Source organism: Nothoprocta perdicaria, unplaced genomic scaffold, assembly GCF_003342845.1.
Source record: "Nothoprocta perdicaria isolate Ctin4 unplaced genomic scaffold, notPer1 scaffold_28, whole genome shotgun sequence".
NCBI lineage: Eukaryota > Metazoa > Chordata > Aves > Tinamiformes > Tinamidae > Nothoprocta > Nothoprocta perdicaria.
The window spans coordinates 195,288-221,668 of record NW_020455510.1 but is presented as its reverse complement, the minus strand read 5'-3'; the positions used below and the strand labels follow the sequence as shown (position 1 = coordinate 221,668).

The following is a 26,381-nucleotide window of genomic DNA, read 5'->3' as shown; positions in this document are numbered from 1 at the left end:
AAAAATATGAATACAACTGTACTTTTAAAATGCTTCATATGTTTTTATTACTTATCTGCCTGTACAAAAGAAGCAAACACACTGTCTTCCTGCTCTAGCAAAACTTCAGGCTTGTCATATTCCAAAATAAGTCCTCTCTTCATTACAATGACCAAATCCGAATTCAGGATTGTGTGTACACGGTGCTGAAAAACAAACAAACAAAATGCCAATTCAGTATGTCTATCAAATATACTATAGGATGAGACAGACTTCCAAAAATGAACTTCCTATGAAATCCAAGTTTGGTAAAGACTACTTTTTCTCCAACCTAATTTATTATRCAAATACTAGATAAGTAAAAGATCCATGCAGATATCCAAGCACCTAAATCAGATTTAAAAACCTGGGTATTTTTGAGAACCTCCAATAAATCCTCCCTTATGGAAAAATAATTGGGCAAATATCCAAATGGCTGTATAAGCTGGGACTAGGGTATCCCTAGCCCAGCATTCTGCCTCTGGGTGCTGCTGTGAGAAGGAATGCCAAAGTGCAGCACTGCTGTCAGCACTCGCTCTTCCAGCCTTCCTCTGTTTCTAGCTCCAGGGGTCACCTGAGCCTGATGYGGTCTCTTCCATGAACAGCACAGCAACACTGAGACCTTGTCCATGTTCCGTCTTGAGCCATCGTGCATGATTTGCATCCTCATCTTTAAGGCCAATGTCCCTTTTGTATGCTTAGACTTTATATACTTTATATCCTGTCATCAAATGGCTCTATAGACTCTGACAGGTTTCTTGCCCCTGGTGTATTTGCAGAATTTGTTACTAGCTTTGATTCCTTCTGGAAGCAGCCTTCATGCTCCTTCTTTAGCCTGACTTATTGTGTTTTTACATTAGTGAGCCAGAACTTATGATCATTACTGTTTTCTTCATTTAGATACAAGTTTAGCTTTTACAAGAATGTCTTCGTGTTTCTAATAGCCTTTTTTCCTTTTTTAACCATGACACTTTCTTTCTATCTTTATTCTAGTCTTTCCTAACAAAGGGCATATATCAGGCTCTGGGATATTTTAATAAAAGTCCTTCAGTAATTGCCATGTTCCCTGTCAGATTCAATTCTCTTGTCTTCCTCTCTTAGATGTTTTTCTCCATTTGTGTGTGTGCAGTGGGGGAAAGCGCTAAACAAGCATCATATTTTTTTTTTTTAACAAAGTTATTCTTTAACTGTATGGTTCCTAATCAGATCCAGGGCGCCCTCAGTACCAAAACAACTGTTCTAATTCCTTCTGTGGCTTCCTATCCAGCTGTTCCATTAAAAAACAAACAAACAAACAAACAAACCACTGCTGGCATTCATAAATCTAATTCCTGCTGCAGTCCTTACGTGACATTTATCCAGTGCAAAGGACAGGAGGAAGGGGCTGGGAGGAAATGAAATCCATGTTCTGGTTGTACTTGCTGCCCTCATCTTCCTGATCCCATTCAGCGTAAAAAAGTCCTACTGTCTTGGTCAAGTAACACAGATCTAATACTATATTATTCCTATTCCTGTTCTTCCTAGACACAGAGTAAGAAAAGGGCTGTTTTATCACTAAAAAAAAATAAAAAAGTTTCTAATCCTGAATATTCTAATGCAAACATATATGCTGTAGATTTCATTTATATTTGAAAGTTAAAGTAACCCCAGATCAAGTCAGAATGCTATTTGTATGGAAAATGCAGCTAAAACTCATTAAGAGAGTAGGAGGCTAATAAACAGAAATTCTCCAGAGCTTCCCCAAGCTGGAAAAGAAAGAAAAACACATAGCAAAACAACTCAGAGTTTTCATGCAGAGAAATCAGGAAATTACATTATTATTATTCCTGTGCTTTTGTGCAYTGACACACTGAATAAATACAGAATACCATTAGATAAATTGGGATTTCTATTATATATTTGCAAAGTGAAAAGAAACTTTTGCTGCAAGAGTCCTGAATATAGATTTCTTAAGTTTAACTTTTAAATATCAAGAAACATGATGACTTTAATTCCCCTAAAATACTTGTATTTTTAGAAATTACAGTAAGAAAGATATTTCCTGTCCTGTTCAGCCACCTACTTTGATTCAACTCAGATAATCTCTTTAATAAAAAACATTATTTCTAGATGCTTGAGATCACTGTATAACCACTTCAAGAATATGCAAACTTAAATTCAGTCACTGCTAATGGCAACAGAGTATTCTTAAAAGCTAGTAAAATGCTCATTCATTCCTTTAAATTCTTAAACAAAATTGATTTATCCAGTGGCAGAACTATTACACAATTTTAGCCTTCTAAAATCAAAGGATTATTATGACTTGAGAAAACTCATTCTTAAACTTCACAGTAGTCAGTCATATCATATTTCAAATTTGCCAAGAATGGGCAACAGAAAACAGACTGCAGCCTTAGATATTCTGTAAGAGTTGGTTAAGACTCAACACTGGGCATCTCATGCAAGAAAGTATTGTATTTACATGTCATGTATTTAAATAAGAAGGTAGCTTCCTAAGTAGCTCAGAATGGAAAAGAAACCTAACAAAGAAATACCGCATTAACAAAGATTAAGAGCTAAATTAAATTTGTTAACACTGTTAGAAAGGGACAAATGTAGCATTTCTGATTCTTGTTTGCATTAGATTGGTAGCAGAGATTGCACTTACCGCGATTGTTACTACAGTGCGATCAGCAAACGCAGTCATAACTACCTTCTGGAGTATATTCTCCTATGTAAAGGAAAATAATTATTGCTTTTCCAACAGCAAAAGTTGCACTATAAACATATAGATAGCAGGGAAGCTTAAATAGCCACTGAGTCATACGGCAAAGGAAATGAAAGGAGATTTAATTTACTGTTCTGCCAGGCTGTCTGCAAGCGGTCGCTCGGCTGTGCCATCTTCACCCTGCTGGAARCCCTCTGGTGTCCCAGCATGCTTGGGGCATCTCACACCAAGTGGTGGCAGGGATGAGCACAGGGGTGTTTAATAGTAGTGAAGTTACCTGAGATAGTCCTAATATACACAGTTCTCACACTACAGGCATTCCACCACTGCTACTTAGAAACACCGCTGTTTACTGCCTAGGAATGTCACTAGCCCAGATATTCATCTTGGTAATTATTTGGTCTTCAGAAACACTCACCAARGGATGAACTGTATGCTTAACATATCAAAATTCAAAATGCATTTTATCAGGGCTCCAAACAGCATAATACACAAGTTACCGGTACTCACACAAACATTTTACAGAACTAAAGATTACAATGTTAAAATAACCCCCCTTCAATTATTCTTTACTCACAAAATACTGTAATTATAAAGAAGGCTCAAGCACTTTTTATAATAACATAACTTAGGAGGGGAAAAAAAAATCATGTAAGAATGTACTGGTCTATTTGGCTAAAATCCATCCAGTATGCTATTACTGTGTAGTTTAGTGTCTGGTCTGGTAATTTCAGGCAATTAATGCAATGACTTGGTATGTCTTTTCTATGTCTTTGTTTATCTCCTGACCTTTCAAGCCTTCTGCCTTCCTTACTTGTGCTGTCCACCATGCTGGAGAAAATTGTCTACTTGCCAATTTATCCTTCCCTGACCATCACAGCTGACTTTCCAAAGCATCTCTTACTTTAGGACATCAACTTGCCAATAAACATGCTTCATTTTCCCAGTGCAAACTGTGCTGGAGTAACTATTAAACTACTTATAAATATGGTTTTAAAAAAATTTTAGTTAGCAGTTATTGACAACTGCCTGGATTTGCAGACACATCTGCAGTAAAAATGGAGTTTGAACATTGTCATCCATAAATTTCATTTCATCTTAGCAGTTGCCTTTCTCTCAGAAAAGAAATTGGAAATCCCTTGTATTCGGGTAAGCTCACCGTGGCCATGTCAATAGAYGCTGTGGCTTCATCCATGATGAAGATGCTTGTCTTGCGCACAAATGCCCTCGCCAGGCAGAACAACTGTCTTTGGCCTTGGCTAAAGTTTTCACCACCTTCTGTGACTATAGCATCTGGAAAGGACAGAGCAAAAATAGTGTTTATGGTGTGTATGTCCAAGTAGGTGTGAGAGGGTCAGAACAGGGTAGAGCTGGTAGTATGCTGGGAATGTAATGTCTCACTTTCTGCATAAAATTTTTTAAAGTAAACTTTCCTAGGCCTSAAGCTGCTGGTGACAGCAATTTGGCCTCTTTTTAATTTCCATCATTCAACATGATCCACTCTTCTGTGTTGTATTCTTTTTATGTGTTAGACATCAAATAAGCCAAAGGTGGTGTTGCATATCCCCAAGAACAAGTTTCTCTGTGACACATTTAGCCTAGGATGCCCTGTCAAAATGGCATCCTTCACTTTTTACCCTAAGGCTTTCTTACTTTTTCTTACCTTTTTTTTTTTTTTTTTTTTTTTTTTTGGTACTGCCCAGTGTTTCAAACCTTTAAGCTGTCTTTCCTTCCTTTGAAATCTTCTTGGATTTGAGCACTGACTTGTCTACACCTTATTTGAACTGACTTGAGCTATGAACTACAATACTTGATATCAAAGACTAAAATAAAATAGCAATTTTACTGCTGAGTTCAACAGATCCAGTCGGTAAGGGAGTTAGATGAGATGGATCCAGCACTTTTGCCTGCAGGCCAAGCACATGCTTTTTGCCACCTATCATAAACATAAGAAGCTTTTTCTTCACCAGCAGTTGCTTTTTTAATAAATAGTGGATGTGAACCAGAAATGATGTAAACACTGGGAGCAATTTTCTCAAGAAGAAAAGTCTTATTACCGAGCCCCCCAGGTAGTGCTTTCACCACGTGCTTGAGCTGGGCTATTTCGAGTGCTTCCCACAGCATGCTGTCAGTGCACTTCTTCTCAGGGTCCAGGTTAAACCTACAGTTATATGTGATTTAAAAATATTGGTCAGCGTCAGCCTCTGCAACATACTTTGACTTCTACTGTGCTTGGAAACAAACTTGCAAATACTTGGAATTATATGCTAAATATTTGGGCCTGATTCTGATTTCCCACTAGTATCATAGCAGTCAAGTCTGCAGACTTGGTTACCGTTCATATCATAGTAATTAATGCCCCAATTTGTCTTCTTCAGGATAAGGACGAAAAGCTTCCTTTTCTGCAGATATTTTTGTAATTGCACATTTTTTGTTCTGAATAAGCTGAAGAATGGTGTTTTATAACACTGAAGAGATGTGACCGTACCTTTAAATTAACATTCATTTTAACAGGTGCCAAAATCTCTCCTTTTAAATCTATTTGTCCCTTTATTCTCTAAAAATGCTAAGCAGAATTGTCAAGCTTCATCCTGAATTATGAAATGCAAAGTATTCATTATAAGAGAACAAATTTTGTATAAATCAACAGCCAAATGCCATTTTAGCTTGCTAAGGCCTCAAAAAGGTAGCATCAAATGTTACTTCCATATCACATTAATAAATCAGAAATAAAGAGTCAATAGTAAGACTTTTGTTTACTTTTTATTGCTACTGTATGTCCCTGAATAACCAATATTGGCCTAAATAAAGTCTCAAGTATTTAAAATAGTAAAGCAATAGTAGTCAGTCACCTTGTCCTCTGAAATGAATGAATCGTGCTCTGTTGAGGAWAGTGCAGGAAATAATCTTTGCACCAGTATTAGTCTCAAATCAGCATACTGTAAGAGTCTATAACTCATTTTCAAATGAACTCTAAAGATGTTTATGTACAAGCTGTAAGTGCAGGTCATGTAAATCCATTTCAGGATTACACTGTTCTTTTTCTCAGGTAAATACTACAGACAGAGGAGAAAACACTTTCTGGAAACTCTGTGGAGCGCTTTTCCACTACCTCATCTTCTCAGAAGAAGGAAGAGAAGAAAAATAAAAAAGGAGAAGAAAAAAAGATTTCTGATCTCACAGATGAAGGAATGGCTCTAAGACTGGAAAAGTAAGAGGGGATGGGACGTCTATGCTAAAATGCCCYGTACTAACTCTAGTCTCTCTCATACTCATCTATTCCCTCCTCTTTTCTTAATTTTTTTCTCATYTCTGATGTCTTCCTCTCACTTTTTAAGGCAGAAGGATGCAGATGTATGGGTGACAAACACGTAAGAAAAAAGGTGAACAGAGGCTACACTGATATTCTCAGCCTGAAGAAATAAGTAACTTTTCCTACTTTGCAGGCATTGAATCATCTCCTGCCAAGAGTGCTGCAGAGGCATTGGGAAGGGGCTCAAGAAAAAGCACAGACAGAAGGAAGTCATCCTCTCTGCTCAATAAGGGAGATAGGAATTGGACATTTTGCTATCGCTAGTCCTGTGCAAGCCATTACATTGGATATACCAGACTATTTTTTTATTGATGGTACTTATTGCTTACCGGATTGTGCCGCTGAATAAGATCGGATCTTGGAGAATGATTGACAGCCTGGATCTCAACGTCTGTAAGGGGAGCTTAGCGATATCAATACCATCAATGATAATCCTTCCTATTCAAAAGAAAATGGATCGTCTGATGGCCTTTATCATGACACACAGCTGCCAGCAAAGACAGGGCTTGCTTTCAGCTTGTAAGAAACTGCAGCATCCTTTTATTTGCTAATGAAACACATTTTGGTTAAGCAGTAAACACAGTTCTCTTGAGATTAAGCTGCATSTGTGAAGAATATATTTGTAATATTTAAAAAATGATTATATGCACAACTTATCTGTTTGACCATTACCAACATCTAGCAAGCAAGAAAGAGTTTATTTCAACCAAGAACTACTTAAGAGGGGAAAGTCATTTCAGAGAGCCAAATTACTATCAAGAAGTTTGAAATTTCATTTCCAAGTACAACTGTACATCTTTGCATATAGAGCTGTGGGCAGTGTGAGTGGGAAACTGAGGCTGTAACTTTTGGAGTACAGAGGGAGACAAGCTATGAGACATGGTTCATGAAATAGGAAGTCCAAGTTGTTTGTATCTTCTGGGCCCAACCAGTCGTAGCTGTGCCTTGTGTATTTCCTGACATTTAAACACTTTCCCCTTTTACACTTGGATTCTACTGTCATGATTTAACAACACAAAAGACTGTCCTCTCCTGGACTTCTGTCACATAGAGGAGAATTTTTATTGATCCAACTTACTAAGGGCATAGTTGCTAGACAACAAATGATACTGCATTTAAAGCTAGAGAGAATATCTCACAGATTCAATAACTGCAGCTATTAGAGAAAGTATCGAAACATCTTCAGGAGATAAGCTTGACCAACAGGAAAAAGTGCAATCTTACCCTCAAAAGTGTCAACCATTCTGAAAAATGCAAGAGAGAAGGAGGATTTGCCACTGCCTGTTCGACCGCAGATCCCGATCTGTGACACAGAAGGCAGAGGAACCTCAAGTAAGTGGAACTAGATAATTTCTGTACTTGTCAGCTGAGCAGAGCGAGTGGAGGGGCTGATCCACATGTCTTCCTCACAGGTCAGTTGAGCTGAACTTGCCATAACAGAGTAATTAAGTTCACCTGTGTCTTTATGGGTTGAAGACACTTAGGGTTAAATTAAAGCCAGTAGAAGAAAAAAAAGGTGAGTGACACTCAGGAGCAGAGGGAGAGCTGAGCAGGGCTGCCAGTAAGGACAGGACAGCCACATGGCAGCAGGGCTAGCTCTAGAAGGAGGCCCTGTCAACTGTGGCACTGTGTGCTCAGAGCAGGGCACTGCAAGATTGAGTAAGGGTGTGTGGTCCTAACTTGGTCTCAGGTAACACAGTCCTAGGAACACCAAACTAAAAGAAGGAAAAATAAACAATCCCCCAAAATGGTCCCCCCTCACACTTTCTAGTGCACTAAATTAACTTTTTCAGGAAAAAAATCTGGTATCCGATCACTAAAACAAACCATGTGGATTTTTCTGGGTATTTTGTTTGTTTTTCAAGTCTGCAGTTTCTATAATGCACTAGTCCAAACAGAGCCGCTCAAAATCACTGCAGGTTCTTTACCTTTTGTCCTGGAGAGATGTGAGCATTGACATGCTTCAGGACTGGCTTTAAGTTGCTGTCATAACGGACACTGAGATTCTGGATTTGGATCTCACCTCTGTCTGGCCAGTTCTGGGGAATCTGTGAGGGAGCTGTAGCAGGAGCACAGGGGAAGGGAGGGAAAAAAAAACAAAGCCAACCACCTTTTCATGATAAATTCATCAGCTCATTAAGTGATTTAATAAGTTATTCATGGTCATACACTGCAAAATCATTAAACTTTGAGCAAGATCTTTCTGCATGCTGCACTCACAAAGGAGTCCTTCATAATTCTCAGCTTCTGTTTTGAGAAGGCCATTGATTCTTTTCACTGCACCCAGTTGGATCTCCATGTCAGCCAGGTTACGAACCATCCAGTTCAAATAATTAGACACCTAAAATAATGCAAATAAACTACTAAATTCCGTATTTTCAGCTGACACACAAATAACTGGTAAGTACCATAGCATCATTTGAGCAGCATGCAGTTTATATTCCTTCATAGCAACATTTGTTCAGCCTTACTAAGCTGAGCTTGTGAATGAAGCTTATGCTACACACTAACAGAGTGACAATGACAAATTCATGTCAGACTTCCTAACTGCAGTGCACAGATACTTTGATACTATGGAGTTCTCCACCAACATGAAAAATGGGAGGAATCAGTACAGACAGTCAGATGAAAAGACATAATCTTGGCAATTAAAAAGATTTGATGATCTAGAATGATGTACAGAGGCATAATTATAATTGATGCACTGAAACAAAACACACAGAATAACTTCACAATGATTTTTTGCCATATTTTGTTGATGTATTGAACAGTTATTTCAATGGATATTTTATCTAAAAACTGAGAAAAGCATACACACAGTATGCCAACCATTTAATGTGAACTGAAGTTAATATGAGGCTTYAGGGATATTAGAGTACACACTACAGATGTACAGACACCTTCGATCTTCCTTTTCATCTCTGTGCCCTGAAGAATTATAAAAAAAAATTTGGGAGAAACAAAAAGGGTCCCAGATTCTTACCATAAGAGCATAGGTTAGTCCCAAGCCTACAAGTCCTGAAGAGAGTTTATTATACAGGCAACTGGTAATAGATGTGACAGCAGCTATGAGTACCACACATGCTCCAATGTACTCCTGAAGGAATATGAATAAACTCCATCACTATAAATCTATAATGGTGAAAACATTCTCAGTAACTTTATATACTGAATAACAAACCCTTTGCACAGTGTGAAAAAAAGGCAGAAAACACACTGTAAATACACGCTGACCCTGGCTGGGAACCCATTCTCATCACATTTACCRTGTCTGTGCTGTCTGGCAACAGTCTGGCATGCAAACGGAACTGCACCAACAGTCCTAGTCGTCTCTGGAAAAGTCAATACTGAGTATCCTGAGCATTCATTTGAGCTGCTKTTAGCTGAAGGAAGTGACGGGAGCGCTCACACAGACCTCTTTGTGAGCAGGGCCATGTCTGGGGCACAGCAGTTGGTGGTAGGTGCTTATCCTCTGCATCTGTTCCAACAACCTGTGTCTATCTATGTACACAGTGAGTTTTTGCTGCCTTAATTTAAGTCATTAAAGTGATTCAAGTTCCCACAAAAAAATTTTGAGTAAAACAATATAGTGGACTAGAAAATTAACTCCGTAGGATGGAAATCTCTCTCCATGTGTACTGTGTTTACTGCTATAGGCATTGATCAAAACTAGGACTTTAGATGCTCCAGGAGTGAATATATGGAAGGATAACGAAGTTTCATTTAAGTCATACTCAGTAGTGGAAGTAGCAAAAGGTATTGGCTACATCTAAGTCCAAAATGGAGATATGAAGTAACAATRCAGGCTATGGGGAATATTCATACCTGATGCCATTTTTATAAGCAGGACAGCTTGGATGCATTTATTTACACAGATATATAAACACAGACTAAAAGTGCAGCCTCAAAACACACATGAAGCTGTGTAAYTGTTGGGTCCCTCATCAGATTGCTTGGAATACAGTCAATTCTTTGTGATTCACAAACATAATGTACTTGCCATGCGGACTTCCAGCCAGCGATTGGCAGCTGTAAGGAAAAGGGAAGCAATATTGTTGGAATCTGTGTATTCGAGAAGCTTTTGTCGAAATTTAACTTCATACCTAAAAAAAAAAAATAAGGAAAAAAAAAAAGAGAGAGGAAAGAAAGCCTTGGGGTATGGGAGAAATAAGAAGTAAAACTTAATTTAGAGGCCATAAACTCACATGGAACTCAACACTGGGTCTAAATCACCATGCCACCTGTGCAGAGTGCAGTCACCCTTAGATTTGTTTTCGACACATGAAAACTGTATTTTTAAAATAAGTACAGAAGTGAGTGGAGGCTACTGTGCTGATGAAATTTCACATGAGATTTGTGGGTCATACTGGCCCTTTTCTTAACATATGCCATTACATGGTAACTGTGTGAGAAAGAAAGCTGAAATTGAAACAGAAATTTGTAAGTTGGACTAAGAAATAATGCATGTATTTGTGAAAAGTATCAGTGCTGTAGAATACAGTCCTCACTATAAAGTAAGCTTATAACACTGTAACTTCTCATATAAGCTAAAATTTTATAATTATTGCAGTGCTTAGAAACTGTAATCAGCTAAAACACATAAACACAAACTATGTCTGGGCATGGTAGCTCCAGCTGTTAATTACATATTTGTCCTTATCATAAAGCAAATGGATCATTTTAGAGGACATAAAAAACACATGGTGCAACGAAACCAACAGACTTGAAAAAAAAAAGCTTTATTTCCACAAATAAGCTAGCCATGGAATATAAAATAAGGTTAATGGCAATAGGTCTGTTTCAAGTCTGCACTCACTTACAATTAGAAACAGATTCATGAATGAAGTCTGCAGAGAGCCCAGTGGCCCCACTACCCCTAGACTGGGATCTTGGCAAGCGCACCAGTCAGCCACTCACCCCTTTTTGCTGGCACATTTGTATAGCTATAAATTAAAGCGTTGCTAACAATAAAGTGGATCAATAGTGAGGTCTAATGATAAAGGGGAGGGAAAATAGCCTTTTTCAGAGTAGTAAAAAAATTATCCTAAGGCCTGAAGACCTTTGTTTATGCACCCAGAAGTCTCCCACCATTTCACGTTAGCCAGGTAAACAACATATATAATATCTCCCTATAAAATTGCATTTCTTATATCCATAAAAAATTCTGTTTGTAACAACTACCACAGTTATAAAAACACAGCTCTCCTTACACTGATATGAAAGATGTGACAATGTTTTAAGTAGTACTAGGTACATAATTTAGAGAAGCTTTAGAATTTGTCCACTACAAAATATCTTTATCCTCCCTTTTGAATACAGTTTAACAAAGTTTCTACTCTACATGAAGAAATTCACACTTTTTAGAAAAAAAGAAAAAAGTGCCCAGTTGGCAACTTGTGGGAATATTTCAGCTGTTGACAACTTCCACAGTATGCACACCTACCACGCGCAGCGGAGACCAGCTCCCAAAGGCGTGGGCTGGCTCCGAGCGTGCCGGAGCAGCCTCAAAGGGGCTCCTGAAAGCGAGCGCTACCAGGGTGCTGCGTCCAAGCCCTCGTAAGCCCTGCCCTGCTCCAGCGCTGATGACCTAAGGCACCACACACACCATATAGAGAAGGCTGAGCCGCTTCTACAATGAGTTGCCTTCCATTTCACCTTGCTATCTCCACCCTGTGAGGAGCTATGTGAGGCAGATAAGCTTTAGAGGGTGTGAGGTATGCACCAGAAGCCAGTTACGCATATGCAAGTGCAATGGGGGCACACAAAGAGTTAGCAACCTGCAGAAAACAATTTCTCTTCAGAAAGTGTTCCCAAATTACCAGTCCTTGCAGAAACCTTCATATTCAATATTTATTGATTAAGTAGCACCAATCAGGTGCTATAAATCAGGCCAGGATTTGGGCTGAAGATGTATTTATAGCAACAACAGTAGCCATCTTCCTGACCCCCCCCCCCCCCCGATTTTTTTTGTACAATTCTTTCCTTAGGCATTCTGAGCAAGTACTGGGCAGAGGGTTACTGAGAGTAAGGACACTCCAGAACAACGGACCCTGCCTAGCTACATGACTGGATTCCTGAATTGTTATTCTGGGAGATGTGCACACTGGCAAGTCTAAACTCCACTCCTGCTGCATGTTAGGCAGCTGAGAGGCTGCACAGACCTAAAAATAGTCCCGTTAGCAGCTGATGTGGGAGGCTGGCAGGCAGATGGGATGCCRACCTCACTGCGCACACTGCTGCTTGGGTCAGGCACTCAGGGGTTAGAGCAGTATTACAAAAACAAGGCAGCTAATATGATCCTTTGGCAGAGGAGTCATTTCAAGGTGACAAGGGGAATCAAGTGGGAGTGCTTCATATGACTGAAAATAACAGCTAGATGGCATTAAGTATTATTTATTATAGTAACACATGAAAAGTCACCATACTAATCTCTTACAAATCCTTTTGATAAAGCAGAAGGTTATACAGGTAAATGAGAAAAACAATGATGAGCAGAGAAACTGGATTATTCTTAAGTGAACATAGACATAGCTACAAATTACAAAACGTTGATGTTAAAAAAAAAAAACAAATCCAATAACAGCAATGAATAATAGAAAAAAAAAAAAACCCTATGCTCTTCTACCACTTTTCAGGAAGTTTTGATTCAGTCACATAGAAAACTTAAACTGGTTGTTCTTTCATTGAGCTCTTTATGCCTATTTTAATAGGAAAACAATTTGTAGTTTATAAGCTAATAGTTGGTATTGATATCAATAAATACAGGCTATGCTTTTCATGCTTCTTTTCCCCCTCCTCTCTCCACTAAAAATACAGAGCAAACTTTAAGTAATTATGTAGCACTCTAACTTTGTACATCCTTAGTGTCACAAAATTACAATGATAGACTGAGGTTGTTTAAGAATAGTACTTCTGTTTCAAAGGTGGAATGCCAACAGCAATATTTAGCTTGCAAAATATATAGAGATGTAGATGAGAGATGGGTGTGGAAGACAGTTGRCCACATTTGAGACAACCAGGAGAAGACGTGAAAAGCCCCAGTCAGGGCAGGCAGCTGCTGTGCTCAGCAGTGGCTCTACTGGTACCTCTTCCTGCGCTATAGAAATGGCAGTCAGAGTAACACAACTCACGCACATTATTTGTATTCCTGGGCACTTATGTAGGTAGAAAAATGGGTCAAAAAAGGTGATGAAAGAATGTCTCCAAGTTGCATATTTTCAAAACCTGCATCAACAMGCATATTTTCAGCTATCAACCTTTTAAATAACATCAGGTGCGGCTCTACCCTCTGAGGTTAGTAGTATGCAGTCTATCTTATTGGAACATCGACTTACACACAAGTTACACTGGCTTAACAAGTTGTGTTAATAACCTTAACAAGGTTATTTCTTGTTCCATGGAAACTGTCCCAGCGCAACTTCTGCCATACACACGCTGCAGTAATTGCAAGCTAATTCCCATTCTTAAATCACATGTGCTGATAGAGGAGCAGAGGCAGAAGGGTAAGAGTTACTGCAAGGTAGCTGACATACATTAGCTTGCTTTTCCACAGCACAGYTTTGTGCTTTTTTTCCACAAAATTCTTCATTAGAGTTCCCTGATGGCTAGGAGTTCCCCTTAACAGTGCTTTGGGGACCTGCATTTTTCAGGTAGTCCAAATGGCAATTGCTTGTATCTGCCTTGCAGACTTGCAGAACAGAATAAGAGATACAGATATTCAAAAGTGAGGCAATGTATGTATTATTARGACCATACCTGAAAGCTCGGATGGTGGTTAAGCCTTCTACAGTCTCTGAAAAATGGGAAAGTAATGGTAGCTGAGTGCTGTCATCCAGCTGCTGCAGGTCCCTGCAGAGAATTATGAAAAGTACAAAACAAAAATCAGCTTCACTGTGCAGTTTTTCTCCTGAAAGAAGACCCAGGACTGAAGAGGTGATCAGCACAATAGATATCTGAGTAAGGCATAAAAGACAGAACTTAGATGGATTGTAAAGCAGTCTTGCAGGTGTCTCAGCAGGAAAAGGAGGAGATTCCATGCAGGATTTTTAAATCAGAGTACACAATGTTGGAGCCCTAAATGAGCTTTTTCTTCTTTTCTCATATATTCTCATTTTTATATTGAATTGCTTATTCACTTAAATGCTATTCAAGACCTAAGCTGAACACAAATATACTGGGATACTACAAATAAGAGCACTAGCCAAAAAGAAGGCAAAGTGAAACTTCCTGTCAGTCCCCTCCATCTCCACATGACAGTACAACTTCCTGCTCAACTAAGAATATAACCCATACATTCACTGGAACTAAGTGAGAGTCTGCACAGATCATTAGATCTTGCTTCCTGCTTTCATATTTAACCATGAGATCAGGGGAATTATGTCTGGAGTGAAATTCTGTTTAGTTTCAGCTCCTTCCAGCAGGAGCTGAAAAGACCATGCTAAAATGTGTATGTGAAGACACAAACGCAGAGCGTTGCTGCCAACACTTCTTGTCTTCAGCACCACTGGGAGGGGAGCTGCACGACTCTAGGAGGAGAAAGTCACAGACGTGGCTAGAATTTTTCAATGTGTTAAAAACTGAAACACATCTAATAACAACTGATTATGTTAATGAAGCCTGGAGTCTTAATGGGCAGAACTACCACTGGTTACATTCCATTCTCTGGACTCTCCCTGGCTCTGTAGCTTTTCATCTCTACCATAGGGGGTGAACACGAGCTTTTCTGTTCCATCCTGCTGCAACATTTCTTAGACATGCCCCATGTGCAGCCCTTGGGAAAAGACAGGATCAGGTGGTTGGTCTGTGTCCTGTGAATTCTAAGAGCTTTGAGCTTGGAGAGAAACCCTGCTGAGGACTTCCCAGGTTCTGCTTGCAGAGCTGTAGACAAGGACACTTGCAAAAATGCTATATTTTTACCTTAGGGGATTTGGCTCAGTTTCAGACAAGGCTCTGGCTTTGACAGTGCTAAATTTAAACACAGMACTCCCTAGTACTGTTTCATGCACTCCAGAGAGTGTTTCAATTGCCAGAATGACACTGCTCTACGCTCTTACCGGGATGCAACTCGGAAGTATTTCTGTATGAAGTAGCACATGATTGCGAGGGGAACCAGCGCAATGAGAAACATCGGCGTGACGTACGAAATGACAGCAAGAGCAGATACACACAGTAAGGTGGAGCGACTCAAACACTCCAGGGTAGCAGGAATGTGCTGAAGGGACAAAATAAAGAGGAATCAGTGCACATAATCAGAGAAAAAAATACATAATACATCAGGTTAAAAACATCATTATGTCTTGTTCCCTTCTTCAGTTCACATAAGGAAAATATTCTGAGAATTTCAAATGTTCAATATATAGTCTGCTTTGGAACCAACTGCCAGGTTTGAGAAAAATCTGAAGGGATTTCTACCTAGCAGCTTCATGTCAGCACTGTGCAACACATATCATTTTGGGAATGACAGGCCAGCTGCAACAAGACCATTTCAGTCTTCATATCCATCCTAGACACTTGCAACATAGTCTAGAGTAAATATTGATAATCTGCATTTCAGTCATTTATGTTTTGAGCAACAGTATTTACCTGTTTTTCATAGAAATCACCTGAATGTGTTTACCCACTTTTTTATTAGATGTGGATACCCTTAATTCAGGCATATTGTTATTGACTACTTTTTCTTCCCTTTTCTATAAAAGAAGCAAAAAAGACTCTGCAGTTACAGAGCATCTTAATCAAACAAGCATTTTTTTTCAATATGAATTTAAAGATAAGGAATAATATTCACAATTATAGATCATCAGTAAACTGCAGCTAAATGGGAGAATAAAGATAATTCAGTCTTTCAGACACAGAGAAATAGGATATCGTTGCAGCTTCAATATATTTATTCAGTACCTGGTCGATCGTGTTGCAGTCAGCTGAAAATCTGTTCAATATACTACCCAGTGGTGTAGTTTCAAAAAATCTAAAATGAAACAATGAATAGGATGACAGCACTGACAATCACATAAGTTTAACTTAATTTTTTTTTCCTTCATCTTCCTTGAGCTGCAGGAGAGACACAAAGTAATAGCTAACAGTCCTTGTTTGTATTTTTTACCATAATTATTGCATTTCAGAAAAAAAAAAGCACTCTTGACAGTAACCCAGCAACAGCAAGTGCCTCCCCAATTCCCTTTACTGCCTAAGCTATGCAAATCACACAACTGCATTTAAAAAAATTCCTTTCAGATTTGCAAAGGACATCTCTGTTCATGAAGAATGCAAAGTTGAATCTCAAGTGCTGCATGATAACATTCATTTTTCTGGAAATGCAAAATTAAGAATAATTCTTTGGATATATATTAAAAGGACTCTCCTTTATATATATATATATGCAAAATACAAGCTGCCTTATTGCTTTGTAATTGTTACTTAATCCATAAATTAGGTTTAACTTGATATTCAGTTCTCTTCTTAAAAAAAAAAAAAAAAAGATATTTTTAAAACACCAAGCTTTTCTGTGATGACTATGTCAAATACAGGTAACTTAAAACCAAGAAGTTATTTTTCCTCATGTTCAGCAACAGTTGTAGACATGAATCAAGCTGTGATTTTCCTTCCATGCAACAGCATTGGGAACAGGAGTTCCTCATGGCTGTACAGGCCTTTAACTGTTAATCTGTGCATGCCAGTGCACTCCAGTGATGCCTKTGAGGATACCTGGCTAAGCTCATTCTCCTTCCTGGGTTGTACAGTCACTGTCTGACAGCAGATATTTTCGGTAATAAACACTATGATGCACATGCTCTGTGTATAAATAGTGCAATCTATTAACCAATAATTGTGTTTTCTCTTTAATAAAAAACATCTGAAGAGAAATAAAACACTATAGGGTGTAAATATCTACAGGTGCAGTTAGACAGGATAGGCATTTAACTAGTTATATGAGAAGATAAGAAACCTATGAACCTTTTTCAAAAATTTCTCAGTAGTTTGATAGCCGGTGATTTTCAATAGACCTTTAAAAAAATGTGATTCACAGCCACTTAATAATAAAAAAATGTACCTAGAAGATTACCCATAAATAAGGAATACAGAATGGTTACGATACACAGTTTGTATTCTAAGCAAAGGAATACCTCATCGGTGCCAAAATAATCTTATTCAATAAAGAAGAGTGCAGCTTTTTGGTGACTTTTAAGCCAGTCCATTCCACTGCTATTGATGTGATGAGACATAATACAATCCCAAGACAGCAGAGAATGCTGAAAACTTTTGAATATGGAGAATGATTGAAATCCTAGGACACAAAGAAACAGAAATAAATATTCACTATAAATTATATGCTAAAATTACTAGTAAAACAGAAACACAGAATTTCAAATCTTCAAGGAGAGATTGATGGAGAAGACGAGAAGCCATGGGCAGGCGGGTACCTCGCATATGGAGCAGTTCCTCATCCCCAGCTCCGTCTTCACTGCGATGGCTTCGGAGGTCCAGCGTGCCAGGCAGTAGTCGATGGCCACCATCACCGTGTGCTTCAGCAGCTGGGACAGAACCAGCAGCGGCAAGAGGAGGACTCCTGCTGAGCTGAGGTACTTCCCACAGGCTCTCCAGGGCATCTTGGCTCTCTGATGCAGCACGGATGAGAGGTTGTCCTCGTCGTCACTTTCTGTTGCTTCTTCTGCAGTGGGCAAGGAAGAAGTAGAGCAGCCCTGAATTCCTTAGGTGCCTTTCACAGGAACTGGCAAGTGATAGTTTCGAGGTAAAACTCCCTGCTCAAACATCATAGTAATACTGTGCTAAAGATAAGAAGATTCAAATATTTGAAAAACAACCCAGAAATAATGGAGGAAGTTATGACTTCTGAGTGCTGAAAATCATAGTACTCCACAGATAAACAAAAGGGAAGCAGCACTCTTACAAATCACAACCCTGAACAGAGCAATCAAAGAAAAACAGCTTTTTCTGTCAGGATGAAATATGTTAACTCATTCTAGGATAATTTAACTGTAAAACAGCAATGCAATGGTGATGGGCCCAAAGATGTCTTTTTACCTTCATCATCATCATCATCTTTCAGCAGAGCTTCACGGGAATACATAGTCCTCCGGAGATTTGTTCTTTCCAGAACACTTTTTCTTTCAATGATAGTCTCCTAAAAATGGGACAGATCATGTGTTTTTAAAGGAGAAATGAGTCAAGAAATTACCAGCTGTAACAAGACTTGTTTCCAATCAAGACATCAGTGGGAAAGAAATGAGAACCTAAGAGCAGGTTGTCATAAATAATCGATTTACTGTCTCTGTATAAACCCCATATCGTTTTCAGAATAATAATCTCAACTCTTTCAGAATCTTGCTGTCTTAACAGATATCCCTGAATTAAGAACTACAAGATTAATCTCTCAGTCTTCTTGTCTCATATTATTCAAGAGAAAATATGTTGATTAGTTAGAGTCTGCTATATAGTTCTGTACACCTAATTTTTTTTTTTTTTTTTTTACCAAATACAGTAAGTAAATTCAGGCATACTTATAGAAGGTTTTCAGAACTGCACTTTTCCAATTCTTTGCCATTAAAATGGTCCAATTTGGTATTCCTTTAGCAAGAAGATTATTTTAAGAATTCACTAATGAGAACTGGTCAAAGGGAAAAATATTGATAAGGTGTAAGATGTCTCCATACAGTAATTTTCTTTACACAGAGAAATAGTAAYGATAACAGTAACAATAACAGTAATACTGCATTCATTCTAAGTCAGAAATAACACAGCATATCAATTCTTCCTAATGTTTTTAACCTAAAAATACTTTGTCACATTTTTTTTGAAAATGTTGATTCCCTGCCCATCAAAAACCTTCTCCAGCTCTTGGTCCTGTCGATTCATGAGGGTTTTCCAGTGTTCAAAGAGCTCAGTCTCTGATTTCTGAATGTCCTTGAGTGTTCCTTCTCTTTGGATGTAGCCGTCTTTCATTGCAATTATCTAAAAAGTTAGAAATTTGAATAGTGAGACACACAGCCATATGCCTATTTTAAACACATTTGAAACACAGAAGAATTATYTCCATTTTCTAAATACTTATTTCTAAGAACAAATCTGTCTCTTAAAAAAAAGTCCAGTTATCTCTTGACTCGTATCCCTTTTATCCAAGATGCTGCAAAACCCCAAACTGCTCTTCACACTTTCAGAAAGGAAGATTGCTTTTCAGCAATTAAGAAGGATGGGGTCCCTTTCGGCAGACAGGACAATACATTACTCTTTCTATATATAAATCACTAGCAAGATAAGATTTTAGCGTTCTCTTACCTTCCTAAAAGGAGAAGGCTTTTAGCCACACACTGTGCACAGCACATTTCACCCCCATTCAGGCAATTAGATGTGAGCGTGCTGGCTCCACCATCTGTTTGATATTGTTAACCTGATAAGGAAAAGCTAGGGAATTTGTATTCCTAAAGCTTTTAAAAGCATAAATGGGGGACACTGAATGGAAAAAAAAAAAAAAAGTATATGGCAGGACAAAGTCTGCAGGGTTTCCTGGTTAACACCAATGTGACCGCACTAAACACAGCGAGGCTACCTCAGCTCCAACAGGGAGAATTGGAAAATGAGGCATGTGAACTGCAACACCAGAACTAGTTAATGGTGCTTTTATTTTTGTCATTTCCTGCAAACTCAAAAATTTCCGTGGAAGAAATATAGTCTTTTTCTGTGTTTATTTATTTTCTTTTAAGAATTTGTATGAGGAATAGGAAAACAAACAGGGACCTTCTTTCTTTCAGAGAATCCTAATCAGATTGGGCTCTCAATTCTTTAGAAGGTTTTTGCTAGGTAAAGGATAAGCTTAGAGAGGTTATCACATATATATTTCAAATGATACTTTTCTTTAAATTTTTAATAAAGATATCTATTTCTGCTGTATTATATGTTATAAAAATCACTTATAGTTGATGAGAGCTTTGCTGGAAAAAAAAAGAGAACTATTTCTTAATAATAAGTTCAATTAACACAGCTCCTTCCTGTTCTGCCAGGTCTTTCGACCAGTACAAAATATCATAAAACATTACTGAAACCTAATTAGAAGACAATAATTCCTGTAAAATATTTCATAAAGCATAAACACCTAGAAGTGGGTCTGACACCGGAAAGGAAGTGAAAGAGATAATTATTTGAGGTCACAGCTGTGCATATTAAGAAATAAAAATACAAAACAGTATGTTTAAAAAGAGAAGCAAAGACAGCCCCTCAGAGGCAGAAGGCAGGGATGCAGAAATTCCTGTACCCTCTGAGACAGCAAACCAGAACTGTGCAGGAACAGTAGCAATCTTTTAAGAGACCTGCACACAGCTGAGGAATAAGCACACAGCGTATGCTGCAGAGAATAAAGCATGACTAGCACAAGATTAATGTCTGTGCGCGACTTCATGGGAAGCCACTATGAAGAGCAGAAAGCAGCTGCAAGATCATTATTCCTGGGGCCAGCAAATTTCTGCAGATGACAGAGAAGCCCTGCTAGGAGACACAAGTGCAGTGCTCAATCCCTGTGGGAAAGAAGGCACGTGATGTTGTAGCCAGGTGATTGCACAAGTAAGCACAAGGCTGGCAGGAATCAACACTTCAAACAAAACAAACTTCCTTAGCACATCTGACTTGTTTCATCTTTAACATTTGCAAAGGAAAATATTTGCTTCRTTTTGTCTGCAAGCCTCAAGAATTAACAGAGAAGCTTAACAAAGCAATTCAACTATATGCATTTCTTAAAATTTTGCCAAAATACAAATGCAGAAATGTTCCCAATAGGTTATCTAATACTACTAAAGGCAAAGAAATACTCTTTTCCTTTTTTTTTTTTATTTCTGTGCACTTCAATGTCCATTAAATAATCGTTTTCTGTGACAGCAGAAAGTTSCCACTTATGAAAAGATGAAAATTACAGACAAAATTTACTCTAGCATTTCATTGTTTTAAGAAAAAAATAAAAACAAGATTTGAAATGYAGCTGATGATTTTGGATACTCAACATATTTTAAATGCAGTCTACTTTCAAGAGAGTACTAAGAATCTGTTCTATAAACACAAAACAAACAGATGTATTTAGCTGTCCTCAGATGGGAAACCCTAGGCTTTGGAGGCCCAGACTCACTTGATAGCTTTTCAAAGAGCTGAATAGTCCCTCTTCTCATTAAACTAGCCTTTGAAAAAGATATGAATCGAGAACCTTGTTTATAGCAAAAGCCATTTTCCTGCCAMTTTCCTGCCTCCTTACCCAGTCTGCATGGGGCAGGTATTGCAGCTTGTGGGTTACCAGCACGATGGTCCGCTTGTCTTCCCGCAGCATTTTCAGGATCCCTTCTTGCATGAGGTGGTCACTTAGGTGGATATCCAAGGCAGAAAATGGATCATCCTGTCAAGAGGAAAAGAGGTCAGCTACAGACAATCAAAAGATCATCAGGGGACCAGAAGTGAGCTGTGAAAAGGCTTTCTCAAGTTAGGCAACAATAAAGGCTGAACTGGCACTTAGCCCTGAGCAGTCAGACATACARTAATACTAGCTATGCAAATACTATAATTTCCTGTTTTTTATAAAGGACCTTCTCTCTTAATGGATACATTTCATAGCCTAACATAAATGCAGTATGTGGTTTCTATTTAGACTCAAKACAGCGCTGCAACATTTATCTAGTATTATCATATTAACATATATCATGTGCTACAGAAACGGCTCCAGCAACTGTGACAATGAGGATGTGTTTATTTCCCTTGATTTTTTTTCCCGTGATAAACACAACTCTGCTTTATTAACAAAGAATCAACAAAAGAGAAATATTGAACACTTTGGTGATCCTAATCAAATTGATTGGACCCACAAATAAAATGCAATTTATTCAGGAATAAACTAGTACATATCATCTCTTCGAGCATTTGTTTACTTTTACTTATCCTATTTACACTGAAAMTTCAGACTGCATTACAAAATTTAGTGTAATTATTTGTGTGAAATTTTATTTTACACCAACAATGCGGCCAAAATACTGAGCAAGGATGTAACCTGTCCAGTGAATGGTCAGTGCATTCATATGTTCCTCCAACCTGGCTCACTCCTCATCATCCTTTTGGATCCCTCATTTGTGCACTGCCCCATCAAATACCATGTTGCTCTTTCGGGCATTCTAAATGCCACATCAGAGAACATGACGTGGTCTCAGAGTCAGRCTAGGCTGCCCCTTAAAAAGGGGCTCACCACATGTGATTATAATTATGCCCTGATTATGAGACACCTGAAGTCAGTTCATGCCACCAGACTGCTCTGACAGGCAACCGATGAAATATATGGAATTAATATAATGAAGAATGAAATGTCATTCATATGTCATATGACTTTTTCATATCTGCAAATACCACAGGAAGCTCTAGTAATACAGAATTATTGAATATAAGATGCACATTCCTCTGGGAGAAGTTTTATAAGCATTTGTTTACAAAARAGGTCTTAAGAGAGTTGAATGTTTTCAAGTATTAGCATATAGGATTCTGGATTATCTCTGAAAGTTTAATAACTGAAAAAACCAAAGTTACTGTAGATGTTTTTACACTATCAAACTATATGAGGACTTGCTGCTACTAGAAGGTTATAGAGTGTCCTGCACAAAAGCCTTTTCATTAAGTGACAAAGGAAAAAAAAAAAAAAAAAAGAAAGAAAGAAACAATTTATGCTCTAATACTAGCTCTGCTGCCCTTGCAACACCTGGCCTAACCACTCTCTACTTCCTGCTCAACTGCAGTAATCTCCTAGCTTTCAAGGATGACTTCCATATGCACAGCTTTTCTAATCCCATGGGACTGCCATGCTTGACAGTGGAATTCAGAGCTCTTTGAAACTGAGCCTAAGGAGGAAGGTGTCAGTTGGAAGAGGCAGCAAGCCTACTCGCGAGTGCAAAGGATGCATCTGTTTTCCCACCTACTAAAGTCTAGGAGCCTGATCTCACTCCTTTTCCCATTGTACATCTGTTGAAGCTGAGGCAGGATACACAAGGCACAGTTCATGGTGGGGAGACAGCTCAGTTTGTTGCAGAAAGGAAACACCTTTGACACAGGACAACATTAATTTTTTGCCTGAGATATCTTAGGAATTTTTATAAATATTGCTGAGACCATAAAATGCCCAACAATCAAGAATATGTATAAGGGTCAGAAAGAAATTTCAATAGACAAAAAAAATAAGCACCAGCATTTCAATTTGCATCCTAATATTTATCTGCAGTGTTTACAAAGTGCTTCTCCCCGCTAGCTAACAATTGATATAAAATAAATAGTGCACATTTGGCTTAGCTCAGTGAAGCCTGATATCCTGGATGTGTTCACATTACTCGTGAGTTAATTCTAAGTGCTCTCCGCCAGTGCCTCTCCTTGCGGCATAAACACAGCGGCACCTACTCACCAGGAACACAACGTTTGTCTGCTGGTAAAGGGCTCTCGCCACACTGATGCGCTGGCGCTGCCCGCCAGACAGATTAATGCCCTGGAGACAAACACAGGAAATCACAAATAACCAGACAATTATAAAACACAGACAATATTAATATTTGGTTCAGATTGCTCAGAGAATACTTTCTTGACAAACAAATTCAGGCAAACTTTTTGAAAGCATGGATGTGAAATTCAGTTGGGAATTTTGTAGACAAATAGTTAGAAAAGCCAGAGCTCTCCATCTGGAACTGCACGCTATCCAGAGTAGGGGGGTGAGAAACGTTGCTGGCGCGGTGGGGTAGGTGGCGCAATGGCCTGGGTGCCCTCAGCACTGTGCAGACTTTCCTAAACTAGTAGGAGCGAGCAGTAAGAATCTGGCTCTGTCCTGTACCTTTTATACCCATAATTTTTCAGCCGATCTGTCCTATCATATTAGCTCCATCACATATCACATTGTGTTGTAGTTCCTGTAATCAGTAACTGTGAGATGTCCTACCAGACCCCACTGACAGGATCATTATATGGTTACTACTGCATTCACAAACTCTTCCAGTTCTCATAAGCCRAAAGTACTGAGAGAGGCTATTACACCTTTTCTCTACCATTTATTCCTTCCACTCTGCTTCTTCTGCTACACTATAAATCAGGTTGGGAAGTAATCTATCTCATATTGGTTTCCCAATTATCCCCAACTTATCCCACTCTCACCTGGGAGCTGGTGTGGGGAGAAAGCAATAAGGTTAAGGGCGGAAATACATCCTTGATTTTTTTTTCAGCAGTAGCACCAGTTTAAGCCAGAATAAACTGTGAATGAAATTGTGACTTCAGTTCTTTTAATCAGTATTCCCTATTTTTTCCATTGTGGAAAAGCTTAATTTGCTGTTTATTAGACACTTGYCATTTTTGAAGTGAAAGTACTCTTATATTCATGAACTGTTTACCCTAAAACAACTAATGTTTGTACTGTAAAGCCAGATAGTGGCCACAGAATTAGTTGGACATATGACAGCAGCACATTTAAACCACTGCATCTCACATGAGCAGCAGTGTTTCCATGTTTACTAAGCAATGAGCTTTCAGACTAATGAGCCAAAAGTACAATGAACTCAAAGATGACTTTTGTTGCCAAATAACCAGTAAGATTTTAAAAACACAACAAAATAATAAAAAACCTCCATACATTTAAAACAAAAATAGAAGCCTCTGTTTACTGACCCTCTCTCCAATCTGGGTTTGGTCTCCATGAGGGAGAATGTCAATATCAGGCTGGAGGGAACAAGCATCAATTACTGCTTTGTACCTGCGGAAACAGAAGAGGCAATACAAAATCCACACAGATACTGCTAAAGAAGCACATTTCCTACCTGCAAGGGAACAAAGATTAACCAGCTGGAAAAATCACACAGTGGAAAAATGTATTTGTTAGACACTAATTGTTCTAATGGGATCTCTTTCAATCACAGCCAAGTAAATACCATTTCAGCTAAGAAAGCATCTTAGGTCAGCTTCCCAATTAAAAATATTTAGTAGTTAAAAACAGACACAACAAGTATAAACTCTACCAAGGCAYAATATCATTGTTTAGCATTTAACTTGACTCTATGTGAACACACATACTTGTGGCACCAACTGGTTATAGGAGGGAGAGAGAAAGTTATGGGATACCAGCAATGACTTTTCAATCTTTTAAATTATTTTGTGAGCTTTCACAAAAAGACAGCCATTAGTCCTTCATGACATACCGATCTCTGGCTTTTCTGTCCTTCAGGAAAACATAAGCAAAGGGGAGGCCATGCAGAATGCTAGGTTTTCTATCAGATTTAGGTAGGTGTTTTATATTTGTTATTTGAGAGGGGACACTTACAATGAGACAGGGACCCAAGCGTGAACTGAGGCCCATGCAACAGCAATGACTTAGTTTAAAAGGTGAAAAAATATAAAAAACAGTTCTGAAAGCTGTTACCTCTGTTTATTAAAAGGGCTTTCAAATGTGATATTCTCTTCCACTGTGGCATTGAGCAACCAAGGCTTCTGTGAGGCATATGCTACTGATCCTCTTGTCCTAGAAAAAMAGGAGTTCCCAGCATTACAGTGCAACAGGGGTTACTGAAAATAATTTTCTGTTAAAGGAAGAAACTGGTAATAATTCTTCAGAAATATATCTTTTCATTTCTGATCTTCAGGTCATAAATAGACATGCCATCATGCAAATATATGAAATATTAATTTCCCTGAACTGCCACTGTTCACCTCACTAAAGGTCAGTTCCTTTGATTTTGAGCATGTTCCCTCGTTTTCTGCCAGGAGGTGAGTCTGGGAGARGCTACATCAGTAAGTCTGCTTCTTCAGCAGTGTGGATAGCAAGAGAATTCTCAAACCCAAATATCAGCTCATTCTGGAGAGCTGATCATATACCAAAATGTGTACTGGATCATTGTTTAGGCATCACATTCCAGAAGCAATTTTCTGAAAAGATTTACGTAAAACTTAGATGTAGTCACGACTACACACATGCACAAAGGAATCTCTCCATCCCTTCTCCTTCCCCCTCCAGTTATTTTCCCCACTATAAAGAATGAAYTCCAGAGCCTTCGGGACTTATCCTTTGCCTTCTGAAAACAGTAGAAGAGAGTCTCATCCAAACGCTGCCTTTTCCGGCTAGTCAGCCTTGACAACAGCCTAGCTGGCCATAAATGCAATTCAAACTGTGAGCCACAGATAAGAGTCAACAAGTGTCTTTCTTTTTCCTCCTCCTTTCTTTCCCCGCCCCCCRCAACTACTCCTTTTTCTTCTAGATTAGGAGCTAATGCCACTAGCCCTGCTCATCTTTTCAGGCTTTCAGTGAACTTGCTGAGAAATCACTTTAAGACTAATTTTCCCTGAAGACCTGAGAGA

General features: G+C 38.6%; 1 protein-coding gene across 1 annotated transcript in view; it reads right to left on the bottom strand.

Moving 5' to 3' along the window:
* The window catches only part of ABCC8 (ATP binding cassette subfamily C member 8), a 58,878-nt gene continuing 32,497 nt past the window's right edge, over positions 1 to 26,381 (bottom strand). Inside the window, exons 19-39 of the mRNA XM_026041159.1 lie at positions 25,450 to 25,548; positions 24,702 to 24,786; positions 23,458 to 23,538; positions 21,286 to 21,423; positions 18,879 to 19,004; positions 18,078 to 18,177; positions 17,456 to 17,703; positions 17,159 to 17,319; positions 15,933 to 16,002; positions 15,092 to 15,249; positions 13,794 to 13,886; positions 10,039 to 10,141; positions 9,022 to 9,135; positions 8,259 to 8,379; positions 7,967 to 8,097; positions 7,263 to 7,341; positions 6,368 to 6,476; positions 4,783 to 4,886; positions 3,885 to 4,018; positions 2,666 to 2,728; positions 1 to 185 (exon numbers count right to left, since the gene is read on the bottom strand). Of these exons, the coding sequence (XP_025896944.1) occupies positions 48 to 185; positions 2,666 to 2,728; positions 3,885 to 4,018; positions 4,783 to 4,886; positions 6,368 to 6,476; positions 7,263 to 7,341; positions 7,967 to 8,097; positions 8,259 to 8,379; positions 9,022 to 9,135; positions 10,039 to 10,141; positions 13,794 to 13,886; positions 15,092 to 15,249; positions 15,933 to 16,002; positions 17,159 to 17,319; positions 17,456 to 17,703; positions 18,078 to 18,177; positions 18,879 to 19,004; positions 21,286 to 21,423; positions 23,458 to 23,538; positions 24,702 to 24,786; positions 25,450 to 25,548 (2,455 nt within the window). The 3' untranslated portion in view covers positions 1 to 47. The remainder of the gene's footprint in view (positions 186 to 2,665; positions 2,729 to 3,884; positions 4,019 to 4,782; positions 4,887 to 6,367; positions 6,477 to 7,262; positions 7,342 to 7,966; positions 8,098 to 8,258; positions 8,380 to 9,021; positions 9,136 to 10,038; positions 10,142 to 13,793; positions 13,887 to 15,091; positions 15,250 to 15,932; positions 16,003 to 17,158; positions 17,320 to 17,455; positions 17,704 to 18,077; positions 18,178 to 18,878; positions 19,005 to 21,285; positions 21,424 to 23,457; positions 23,539 to 24,701; positions 24,787 to 25,449; positions 25,549 to 26,381) is intronic.